The sequence below is a fragment of the Papaver somniferum genome, unplaced genomic scaffold (assembly GCF_003573695.1).
Source record: "Papaver somniferum cultivar HN1 unplaced genomic scaffold, ASM357369v1 unplaced-scaffold_16, whole genome shotgun sequence".
NCBI lineage: Eukaryota > Viridiplantae > Streptophyta > Magnoliopsida > Ranunculales > Papaveraceae > Papaver > Papaver somniferum.
Genome location: NW_020625486.1, coordinates 3,458,342 through 3,471,801, shown reverse-complemented (window position 1 = coordinate 3,471,801; position 13,460 = coordinate 3,458,342). Strand labels below are relative to the sequence as shown.

The window sequence follows — 13,460 nt, the reverse complement described above, 5'->3', positions numbered from 1 at the left end:
TACGAATAAATTTAATACCCTCTCAAATCTTTTTGACGGACGTCGTTCTCACAATTTGCAAGCTCACAACACAGTGATTAATATTTTCTAGAGGGAGGGACGCGTGTATAGTGCACACTGGCCCTTTTTGAGTCCGGTGTGTGTCTATGATAGCGTGGAGTGCAGCACAAAACTGAACCATCAGAATCGCCAATTTGGGAAGTGGGATGTGCAGTGGATGAAATGGATTTTGGCAAGTGGAGTGCAGTAGATGAAAGAAAGAACAATACAGTGAACCAATGGCATCACTTCCTGGTGACGGAGTCACCCTGGCAAAATAACCGTACTGTCCACCCTTAAAGCTGTCTGACAACTCTGCCCCACAAATAGTGTTACACTCTTTCATCAAGACACTCCCGTAAACCCTAAAGACTGATATTATATGAACAGCTAAACAATCTAATGTGCCGTGGATTGAAAACTAGAACCTAACACACAGGCACTACGCCAAAATGAGGTAAATTTGACAGGGCCCTCTCAGAGACATAAGCATAGGCAGTAAACTGAAGCATACTTATAGGTTCTCGTTTTTGAGTTTTGTACAAGGCAATAGGTAATGCATTGATTTCAATTAAATTACTAGAATAAACAAAAAAACAGGCATGTCTATCTAAAGTGTGCATAAGTCGCCTCTTGAAACAAAATGGCCAATCACCGTTCAATATTTCCAGTTGCCGAGTAAAGTAGACATGCTAATCAGTCATGAACAACCAAGGTGCTCTAACAATCAATGCAAGGAAATAGTTAAGTAACAGTGCATGAACCAAAGCAAACAAGATAACATTATACAAAACTATAACCATAAAACCAATGATCCCTGTTAAACATTGTCACTAATGGAAACCACAATAAACAATAGTAACTTACACTCATGATCTGTTTAATCTAAGATGTCTCCCTATAAACATCATTATTACTTCCCGCTTCTATTGCATCTCCTTTTCAAGATCCTGTTGGGCATTTTCAAGCAACACCTTGACCTCGAACTTGTTTCAACACCCTCTCCTCAGTACTGGAATGCAAATAGTGAGAAACCCTATCCTTCTCTCTTTGAAAACATTCTGAAGCCGCGATCTCATTAGAACCAGTCCGAGTATAATAATCGACCATGTCAGTTAAAAATGCAGTTTCGAAATCATTGACATAATAATTCAGCTTATCTTTAGCATTCTCACTCCCAATTTCAACAAAAATCCCTAAGACATCCTTGACCAAAGTCCTATCAATCTCATTTCCCTCGCGTTCTCGATTAATCAACAAAATAACAGGATCTTTAACTTTCACTTTCATATTCTCATACACAATTTTACGAAAGCAACTAAACCCGACATCTTTTAACGAAGGAATTCCACACCGATGAACGTATTTACTGTCGAGATAAGAGAAAAGTCGACAAAGCTTCCTTACCAGAACCTTATGATTAGCCCACCTCTTAACGAGTTCTTGCAACATAGATGCATCATCCTGCTTCTCTTGAATAGCTGGTAAAACTTTTGATTGCAAATAATCATTATGAAGACCTTGGTATCTTTCGTAAAGCTCTTCAGAATAACCATGACCAGGTATGTGACTGCACATATTAAAAACTGTTGTGTACAGATTCATCCAATAATCCGCGTCCATTGGTGATTCATCAGGGACACCTTCAATAATATTTATCACTTTTGTAATTCCTTTCTGCACGATTTCCCATCCTTCTTCCAACTCAATGCAGAAACTTATCGTTTCCATTGTACCCTTACTATCTCTACGCCAAACCCAAGCAAAGAAGACAAATGAAAATAAGAAATAAAAAGAGTTTATAAGCTTAATATCAAGGTCGAAATAAGTATACAAAATAAGTAAGATACCTTGATTGAGTTTGCTTCTTTCGGTGCAGACCTGCAGAGATTTTGGACTCTTTTTTTTACTTCGACGGCTCTCTATAACGAAGGTCATTAGGTAGATGTTATTCTGAACTATATCCGCCAAATATTTCCTACTCGTAATAAAAGGAAAAAAAGATATTGGATAATTAAAGAAACAGATATTTTTGAATGGAGTATCTACACGTATTTTCTTTTTATTTATCCAAACTCTATCGGGCGCCAGTGGTAAGGTGGATTTTCTTACTTTTTACTAGAGGGTGGATGCGCATAAGTGAGCACCTGGAATTACTGCAGGTGGAGTGACAGCAACACGATCTTCTCAATTGTTAGTACGAAACAGTAACAAAGCCTGTTTACTAGGAGAAATGACCAAAATATATAGATTGCGTATGCCAGAACATTACCATACCAAGGAAGTGCTTTCGCAACCAAAATACATGTTTTTTTTTTTCTTTTCGTTTTTTGTTTTTTTCCCCTCTCCCATGAATTCTGCTTAACATTTGCAAAAAACAGATATAGTGCGAGACAATTGGTCCTGAATAATTACTCTTGGTTAACATAGTACTTGAGGGTTCGATGGCAGCCCAAAATTGAACCATCAGAATCGTCAATTCGGGAAGTGGGATGCAGTGGATGAAATGAAATATGGAAAGTGGAGTGCAGTAGATGAAAGAAGAACAATGCAGTGGACCAACAGCTAGATAGCAACACATTAACAACAATTTACCCATTAGCAACAATCTAATGTGCAGTGGATTTCTGAAGGCTATGCCTAGGAAATGCCTTGGAGATGGTTCCAACCAAGCAGAGACTAGAGTATGCCAGGCCAGATACTGACACAAGTTTGGCTTATGACATTTGAAAACTGAATCATTGCAGCACATTCTTATTGAAAACTAGAACCCAACACACAAGTAGACGCAAAAAAGCTGTAACAGCCCAGGTTATCAACATTTGGAGACATACTTTGTGCTTGCCAGAACTTAACTTCACAATGAAGTAGTCCAAACGCAAAGATGGAAGGGATCATGAAACAAACAAGCATACACTTCAGCTTCAATTCTTATATCCTGATGTTTCCGTCCAGTGATGAGTACTCTGCCTGCAGGTACTGGCTCAAATGAAAGCATGTGGAACACTAACAAGTGACAGAACAAACATGGATATCTGCGTATGTGTTCATAGCATACGATACTGTTTTGCTTCATATGACTGACCGCATAATATGTACCCAATGCAACTCACATACCCATCTAATCAAACACATAACAAATATATTACCAATTCATAGACTTACTAATATAAGTCGAAGTGTTGTGATTCAAAGCCTGCAGGTAGCTATCAATAACAAATTGCAAGCATTATTATTTAACGAAACCGAGAAATTACACTGAAGGATTGAGAATAACTTACTAAGAAGCTGAAACCACTGACAAATGCAAAAAGACTAGCTAAAACAATTCACATTCATCATCTAACACACCCTTGACAAAATTCACATTCATAATCTAACACACCCTTACAAAAAACATAACACAAAAAAAGATATTTCAAAGACTACTTGTTCAAATGATTTTTTTTTTGATTTACCATTCAAATTCTTCATCATATTCATCTTCTTCTACTACATCTTCTTCCTCTTCTTGTTCAGTTATCGTACTCTCATTAAAACCAGCATGTAGCCAAGGTCCGTATACTCTCTTAGTAACACTCCTCATGTATGTTTCACCATCTGGTAAATACTCCTCAGCAACAAAGCTGTAACAGCAGAGACATAAGTATACGCAATAAACTGAAGCATACTTATAGGTTCTCGTTTTTGAGTTTTATATAAGGCAATAGGTAACTCTTGAAACAAAATGGCCAATCACCGTTAAATATATCCAGTTTCCGAGTAAAGTAGACACTCATAAACAACCAAGGTGCTCTAACAATCAATGCAAGGAAATAGTGAAGTAACAGAGCAAACAAGATAACATTCATAGAAAACTTAACCACAAAACGAATGATCCCTGTTAGAACACGGTCATTAATGGTAACTTACACTCATGATCTGTTTAATCTAAAATATAAACATCATTATTACTTACCGCTTCTACTGCATCTCTTTTTCAACATCATGTTTGGGCATTTTCAGGCAACGCCTTGACCTTGCACTTGTTTCAACACCCTCTCCTCAGTACTGAAATGCAAATAGTGAGAAACCCTATCCTTCTCCCTCTGAAAACATTCTGCAGCCGTGATCTCATTACAACCTTTCCGAGTATAATAATCGACCATGTCACTTAAAAATGCAGTTTCAAAACCATTAACATAATAATCCAGCTTATCTTTGCCATTCTCATTACCCCAAATTTCAACAAACACCTCTAAGGCATCCCTGACAAGAGTCCTATCAATTTCAGTTCCTCCGCGTTCTTGATTAATCGAAGCAATAACAGCATCTCTAACTTTCACTTTCATCTTCTCATACACAATTTTAAGAAAGCAACTAAACCCGACATCTTTTAATGAAGGAATTCGCCTCCGATGAACGTATGACCGGTCGAGATGAGAGAAAAATTGACAAAGCTTCCTTACCATAACTTTATGATTAGCCCACCTCTTAACGAGTTCTTGCAACATAGAAACATCATCATCCTGCTTCTCTTGAATAGCTGGTAAAACTTTTGATTGCAAATAGTCTTTTTATTTTTTCTCGGTCAATAAAAAAGAAAAAAGAAAAAAAAAAAGCGAAACTGTACAGGGTTCAGGCTAATTTAGCACTAAGCCAAAAGGCCGCACGCCAAAACAACCTAAAAACGATAGTAAACTTCTCCAGGTCAATCAACAGATTGAATAAAACCTGGCCTACCCTCATAAAACTCATAATGATCCTTAGCCAACAAACATGCTTGTTTGACCGAGACGTCAGCTGAAAAATTAGCCTCTCTGAAGCTATGAACATAGCTAATATTGGTATAAAAAGACTTCGCTATTTGCCATCTCTGCATTAGTTTCCACGGTAACTCTCCTTTTTGAAGGGCAAAGATGCAACTCATCGAGTCTGATCTGATACATAAGTTCTTCACATTCCACCTTTGAGCCACAACAGCACCGTAGATAACCGCACAAACTTCAGCATAGAAGTTCGTCTGCCAACCTAGACCAACACATAAAACACCCAAGACTGACGAGTTGGTATCACGGAAAACAACGCCAGAACCAGCTTGGCCCGGGTTGCCAAGTGATGCACCATTACAACAGATCATAAGTTCACCAGGATTTGGAGGCGACCAAGTAACTTCAATTGGATCAGAATGAGCACAAGACCTATGCTTCACTCGAAAGAAATTAACAATACGCAAATCATCCAAAGTATTATGCATATGGCCCTTCATTCTAATAGAGTTATCATGAATTACCTGATGAACTCTACCTTTAAATTCCAGCCAACGAACCCGCATATTCTCAAAATAAGCTTTTTTACGCAACTTCCATAACTCCGTGATTATTGCCAGGTTAGCAACAAGCCAAAGGTCTTTTATCATTCTACTCCGTCCCTTTGCCACCTTGTAAGAAGCCACGAGGTCCTCATTTGGTTGAAGCTTAAAAATAGCCGCCGCGCACTTCCAAATCCTTTTAGCAAGTTTGCAATGCCAAGTGATATGGCTAACATCCTCGCAATCATCCCTACATAAACGACACATAGAAGGCATCTCCCTACCTGTCTTCTTCATAACATTATCATCGGAAGCACAACATTGTTTATGAAATAACTTCCAGTATTGAACACTCAAAGTAGGATGCACAACACTTCTAGAGAATAGAGATGCAGTTGGCGACACTTCAATAGGCCCACGAATGGCAGCCTTGGCGGATTTGACAGAGAAAGCACCCTTACTGTCCAAGTCCCAAATCTTATAATCATCACCACCACCAATAAGAGGCAAATTATCAACATCAATATTGCAACGAATCATCAAATCTTTAGTCTTTGGGGGAATAACCCAAGAGCCATCAACAATAATATCACTAACTTTGGCCCTAAAATCATTAGGCCCCTTTGTTGTAATGCCAAGGCGGCTTGCAATTGAAAAATCAGCACACCAATTATCAAAGAATAAGGAAGTATTAGCACCGTTACCTATAATTGAGCGTGTATGGCGTTGCACAAAGTTATGAACCAATCTGATACCTGGAAGAACCGAAGAACCCAACTTATAATCAATCAAGTTGCCACTAATCTTGAAATAATTTGCCTTCAAGAATCTGGCCCAAGTCTTATTAGAGTCACGAATCGAGACCCACAACTTCATAATCATGGCCCTATTAACATCATTCAATGTCTTTATCCCAAGCCCACCTTCAACCCTAGAACGGCATAAATCATCATAACGGACCGTGAAATGTTTGCGCTTCTCAGCATCACCAGACCACAAAAAATTGCGGATGGCCCTTTCCACCGTCTTGATGGCTGTGCAAGGCCATTTATACACAGCCATGGAATGAAGCAAATAACTAGAGATTACTGATTTGATCAAAACTAACCGGGCTTGAAAAGACAAGAGCTTACCCTTCCAACCAGCCAGCTTATCCATAATCTTTTCCATAACCTGACGAACATGAATATGACGCACAATACCAGGCTTCAGTTGGATTCCCAAATACTTATCCGGGAATAGCGCCCTCTCCATGCCCATAAAGTTTGCAATAGCAACAGCACGAGAATGCCTATCTCCACCAAAATAGAATTTGCTTTTTGCATAACTAACATACTGCCCGGAAGCACGTTGATACATGCCAAGCATCTCCTTCAAATTCTGCAGACTATGAAGATTGCCTTTACAGAAAATAAGAATATCATCCGCAAAGAGTAAATGAGTTGGGGCCACACCTTTCTTACTCACCATGTGATGCATACTTCTAGCAGCAAACAACTTTGAGAGATTGCGGCTCAAAACATCTTCAATAAGAACAAAAATCAGAGGGGAAAGAGGATCACCTTGACGAAGACCTCTTGTGATACTGAAAAAACCTTCAGGGCTACCATTAATCATAATAGAAATTCGGGAAGAGTTAAGAATACTAAGCAGCCACGAACACCAAGCCTCAAAAAAGCCATATTGACGAAAAACTTCAACAACAAACTCCCAACTCACCGTGTCAAAAGCTTGGGCTATATCCAATTTAAGGCCGACATTACCATGCTTCCGTTCAACGCTAATCTCATTGATCAGCTCCGAGGCCAAAGCTATGTTCTCATGAATATTTCTTCCTTTCATGAACGCCACTTGTTCTTCAGAAATCAACTTATTCAACACCGTGCCAAGTCTGGTCGCCATAATCTTTGTAATGATTTTGAAGAAGAAGTTGCTTAAACCGATTGGCCTATAGTCCTTAATAGCATCACACTTATTATTTTTTGGGATTAGAACAATAAAACTAGAGTTAATGCCATTAGGAATTTTCTTCATCGCCCAACAGTTAGCAATAGCATTAAAAAGATCTCTAGAAATAATGTTCCAACAGATTCGAAAGAAAGAACCTGTAAATCCATCAGGGCCAGGTGCAGAATCCGCTCCCAGATTAAAAACCGCTTCTTTAATTTCCTCCAAGGATGGAATAGCATCCATAAGAGTACTCTCATCTGCTGAGATGCTCTCGTGCTCATAATCGAACAAGCTCGGATCGATATTAACATCTCCACCATTGAACTTTGCACGATAGTGATCAACAATGTAATCTTTTATTTCATCCTGCAAAAACAAAGTAGAGTTAGTAGAAATCTTCAGTTCTGAAATTGTGTTTTGGCTCCTCCTCATTCGAATGGCATTGTGAATAAAACGAGTGTTTTGATCACCATCCTCCAACCAACTAGTTCTCGATTTGTGCTTGAGCATAGTAGCCAGCTCGGAACGCACATCATCAACATCTTTCCTGGCATCAGCAACCTTCAAAAATTGGATCTCACAACTAACATTATGATCCAAAATATCATTCTCCTTATCAAGATTCAATTCCGCTTGTTTTAAGCGAAAATGAACATCCCCAAACACCGTTCTATTCCAAATCTTCAAAGCATCCTTCAATCTCTTCAACTTAGACGTAAAAACAAAAGGAGGCGCACCATCCAACCTAACATTCCAATTGTCTTTAACGAAATCCAAAAAAGATGGATGAGAAAACCACATCTTCTGAATTCTAAAAGGAGCTCTCTTCGGCCTTGGACTGTCAAAATCAAAACCCAAAAGAGGGGAATGATCCGAGCAGATCCTAGGCATAGCTTTGCACCTCCAGTTAGCAAACTTATCATGCCAAGCACCATTGATAACTGCCCTATCATGCTTAGAAACAATTCTATGAACTCCACTCCGACAATTAGACCAAGTATATTTCTTCCCAATAGCATCCGCTTCCACCAAACCATTGTCAGAGAGCCAACTTCGAAACTCATTCATATAAATTTCTTTGATCGGCCTACCACCCTTCTTCTCATCTAGACGCAAAACACAATTGAAATCACCTATTACCAGACACGGAATGGAAATATATCCCAGCCCCAGTTGACGCCAAAGAGATCTCCTAGCTACCGCATCAGACGAAGCATGAACAGCCGTGATAAAATTTCCAGAAAAATCCAAAGTGATAGCATGTTTAGAAGAAGATAAAACAATCGGCCTTGCAAGAGTATTCCTCCAAAAGACCCAAATGTTACCTCTTTGGCCATGCACCTCATTAGAGATAACATCTTCACAAAAATCAAGCAAATTAAGCTTCCTAATAAAACGTTTAGTGCAACGAACCTGAGGCTCCGCAATACAAATAACATCAGGATTGTGCAAGCGGTAAAGCTCACCCATCTTGGACCTTGCACCTTCTTTAGCCAAGCCTTGAGCATTCCAATAAAAGACACGCATTAATTAACTCTACTCTTTGAAGGGCTTGCCGAACCCTGTCTAGAAGACCTTCCACCTCGTGTTTGAACTTGACTGACAGCTACCACAGCAACTGGCTTCTTCTTAGGAGCTTTCGTTTTTTTCTTCTTGTCATCTAACTCCTTCTTCTCACGATCAGCTAGCTCCTTATCAGCAATGATCTCTAAATTCCTTGCATCCTCTTCAACTATGTTTGAGGTGTTGGTAGCAACAACATCCTCAATCACTTCATCAGCCTCAATAACCACCTTATCAATGTCTTCGGACCCAGCTTCAAACCTATTAGAAAGAGTTAAGTTTTCTAAAGATTTAGCTGGTGTAGATCTTCTTGAAGTCTTAGTGGCTGCACTAAAACTAGCTTCCTCATGAGCATCCATAGCAATTGGAGTATTAACCGGAGAATTATGCAAATCCAAAACCTGCTTCCTCAAATTCTCTAGCTTTGTCCTAGCAATATTTTGTTGAATCTTAGCAGCTTCGGCATCAGCCTCACGTTGCCTAGTTGTTTCTTTCATGGCCTCATAATTCCTATAAGCTTCCATCTCTTGCATCTCCAAATCGATATCAGTTTCCTTTGTTAAATTATCATGCACCATCTCCTCAAGTGCTGCACCAACACTCCGTAAAACCAAATCCGCATCTTCATTGCGGACAGATTCCGCACCTTCTTTATTCAGCCCAGGTGAAGCTTCTCCATCAGCGTTTGCATCATCTCCGCACTGCTCAGATATGCTACCATCCTCCATAGGTTTCACGGACTGAACAACACTCATGTTGTGAACCTCAACAATTGGAGCTACATCCTCATGCGGCACGGACAAAGCTGTAGCATCGGTAGGCACTTCCGGTTCATTATCAGCATCTTCTAAAATAGCACCAGCACTATTGTTATGCTCAAGAAAAATTGTACGTGTTCCAGTTGCCATCTCAAGAATTGATTGCTTCTTCTTCAACACTATGGGATCCTCACCATGCTTAGGTTGGTCTTTTTCCAAGAGTGGAGCATCCGACAGCATATTCTTCTTACCTTTAGGAATTCGTTCTTTTTGCCAAACATTCTTAAGATCATCCATATCCGCTTCAATTGCTTTTCTAATCTCAGGATCAGTTTCAACTTCAGCCTTGTCCTTCAAATCATCAAACTTTTTTGTTCTACAATCAGATTTTTTATGGCCGATAGATTTACAATAGTCGCAAAAACTTGGCCTGTTTAAAATTTCATATTCTTGAACAAAAATTTCATCATTCTCTTCACCATCAATCAAAATTCGTCTCAAAGGTTGAGAGAAATCTATGTCAACCAAAGCTGCCGCAAAGTAACCATATTCATGGCGCAAAGTACGCGGATCAACCGAAACCGGTCTACCAAGCCCTCTTGCCAACCTAAAAATCGTCTCTTCATCCCAAAACTCCATTGGCAAAGCTGTGAAACGAACCCAAACTGCAGCTCTAGTAATCTTATCTTTCCCAGGATCAAACATAGGTGTCCATGGATGAATTTTAAGCTGTTGAATTCCGTTTGGAGATTTAATCTTCCATGGACCATCATAGCTTACACGTTTACGATCATCTTCATTGTCTAGCTTAATAACAAAGTATCCCTTGTTCCATGGAATAAATTGGACCGAACCAGATAGCTTCCATTGATTCAATAGTTCTCTTTTAACATCATCGAATTTTAAGGTTTTGAAAAAAACCAAACGACCAACCAAACTAAATCTCCACACAGCCTTAATCCTTGTATGCGTGTCTCGTGGGATCTTGATCAAAACATCATTATTTGTTGTAGAAAAAATTGGAGGATGAGAAAGTGTTTCGGCATCAATCTTTGATAAAACATGGGTTCGTCTCTTTAATATAGCTGCATAGGATCCTTCCATAACACCATCGTCACCTGGTTTCCTAAACGAGCTATGATTTCCATCTTCCTTCCTAGACGCACCATGATTGTCCGTCTCCATCACCTTCCTAATCGCTGTAGGATTTGCACCATGATTCCTAAACACGCTAGGAATTGCAGCGTTAGGGTTTGAATCATTTGTATCTTCGAGCTGCCTTCCAAACACGGAAGCATTAGGGTTAGCAGCATAATTCTTAGGGATATAGATATTTTTTTATTTTGATTGATTCCATATCCTTGTTGATTGATTATCATAACTATTAACAAAAACTGGTGGATTATTTTCTTGATTTTGCGCCATTAGAGCGCAAAATCAAAAGAAAACTTGTGAACGCCAAGAAAATTTTTTGAGGGAGAAAAAACCGGAGCCCAACCACGTGAAACCCTAGCCTTTTCGCTTTTTTTGATTACAAATAGTCATTATAAACACCTTGGTATCTTTCCTAAAGCTTTTCAGTATAGTTATGAGGAGGGTGCACATATTAAAAACTGTTGTGTACATCTTTATCCTAATTTCCGCGTCCATTAGTGATTCATCAGGGACACCTTCAATAATGTTTATCACCTTTGTAATTCCTCTCTGCACGATTTCCCATCCTTCTTCCAACTCAATGTTGAAATTTCTCGTTTCCATTGTACCCTTACTATCCCGATTACTCTGACAAAGCAATAAAGACAAACGAAAATAAGAAAGAGAGTAACACTCAAACTAAAAAGAGTTTATATCAAGAAAATAAGTAAAATACCTTGATTGAGTCTATTCTACATCTACTTTTAGGTGTAGATGTTATTCTACACTATCCGCCGAATATTTTCTACTCGTAATAAAAGGGAAAAAAGATATTGGAGTATCAATGATGCACCCATACTGATACGGGATTCGTCAATTTTCATAAAATGGGAATACGGAATAGGCGGGATACGTGTATAATTATAATTCATTCTACTAAAAAATCATAAAATATAAAAATCTGATAGATACTATTTTGAATATTTAAATGTGCAAACATTAAATTTTCAGCATTTTGGGTTTCAGTCTTACTTATGTTAATTGAATGAATAAAATCATATGTACTCCGATTTCTCTCTAAACAACATGAAGAACATGACTGCCCAATAACTCTTAAAGTTAGATTTTTCTAACACTGTTTTTTTTTGAAGCACCGTAAAAATAAATACCAAGTCTTTTTTCTTTATAGTCAACAAGTTATTAGGTTTAGATATAATTATTCGATATATTCATGATACAAATACCTATAAATATTTAGATTTTATGTATAAATTTAAAAGCATATAGATTTTGTTAACAAAATAAATGTTAGATTATAGGAAGCGTCCCTTCATAGAGTATCTGAGAGGTATCCTAGAGTATCCCCTACCCTTTTTATAATTAAAAAAAGGTGACACTTTGAATGGAGTATCTGATACGTATCCCCGGGTATCCCAAGTATCCGATACTGATACGGCGCCGATACAGATACGTCACCAATTTTGAAGTATTCGTGCTTCATAGTGGAGTATCCATATCCCAATATATCCTACCCTTTTAACTTCAAAAAAAATAAAAAAATAAAAAAATAATAGACATACCGAAAAAACATTAACTAGCTCCTTAAAGGCCAGAAAGAGCTCTAGAGGCGATTTCCGGCAGGGAAACTCAAAAAAATTCGTCACCCCTAACTGTTCATATCTTCTTAGATCTGAGCAGTGATTGTTTCAAATCTTCATATATATAACCAGATCCAAACATAATCTTCACCTTTCACTGCAAACCTTTAATCAACAACCATGGTTCTCGCCGATCTAATCGGCTAATCTCGATTCATCGGCCGTTCGTATTCAATCAACGCTTGCTGCCTATTCTTCTGTGAAACCCAACCTTATATCATGCCTTATCTTCGTTTTGTTGCTGCTGGGATTCGATTATCAAAACTCTGGTCTTCATCGAAGACCCTTATTCGGCCTGATTTCAAATCGCAATAACACCTCAGTAATGTTTTTCAGGTAATTTTTCAGGCTTTATTCAGGATTCTCTTGAATCTTGCTTAACTCATCTATAATCCCTGAGAACCCCAACTGCTATTTCTAGCTCACGGTAAATACAAAAATAGGATTTCTAAGTACCATAAACCTTGATTTATAAACCCCTTTGCAATCGACCTTTCATTCTCTTTACTTTTTGCTTTGGGCGAAATTTTCTTCTTTGTTTGTTCTGCATCTGAAATTCTGAATCTTGTGGTTCTTCATAACCTAGAAAAGTTGTGCTTAAAAAAAATGTGTTCTTTCTAAGTACCATCCATGTTTTTATTAGTGAAGAGTTTGTTTTGAATTGAAGGAATTTTCTTACCCAACTACCAGCTTAGTTCTTATATCGTAGTTAGTTTGGCTTGTTGGTGGTGTCCTGTGTCTGTTTTTGTTCTTTCACATACCTGTTTTTTCCCCTGGTTAGTATTGCAAGTATTGCAATGTTTTTCTATAGTTTATCAGAAATTTTTATTCAGTTTCATTGCTAGGATTCGTCTTTCTTTCTTTTGCAGTTTGAATTATGTTCCAAGGAGGTTGTTTTATTCTTGTTTTATTTTTTGGATAGTGTTACGTCTCTTACAAGCCACCCCTTCTGTGTTTGAGTCTTAGTTAGTCCTAAGATTCATGTTTTGTTTTTTGACCTAAGCAATCAAAGCAAATAGCATTGTCGATTTGCACTCTTCTGCACATTCTGTCATCTGCACCAAATTG

General features: G+C 38.3%; 1 protein-coding gene across 1 annotated transcript; it reads right to left on the bottom strand.

Annotated features, from left to right (window-relative positions):
• Positions 1-1,002: 1,002 nt before the first annotated feature.
• LOC113337443 (cullin-1-like) lies at positions 1,003-1,770 on the bottom strand. Its single transcript, XM_026583119.1, has one exon. The coding sequence runs from the start codon at positions 1,768-1,770 to the stop codon at positions 1,003-1,005; it is 768 nt and encodes a 255-aa protein (XP_026438904.1).
• Between the last annotated feature and the right edge of the window lie 11,690 nt (positions 1,771-13,460).

Bases quoted from the DNA above. Each gene is read 5' to 3' on its own strand.
- LOC113337443 (XM_026583119.1), bottom strand. From the start codon at position 1,770: ATGGAAACGATAAGTTTCTGCATTGAGTTGGAAGAAGGATGGGAAATC.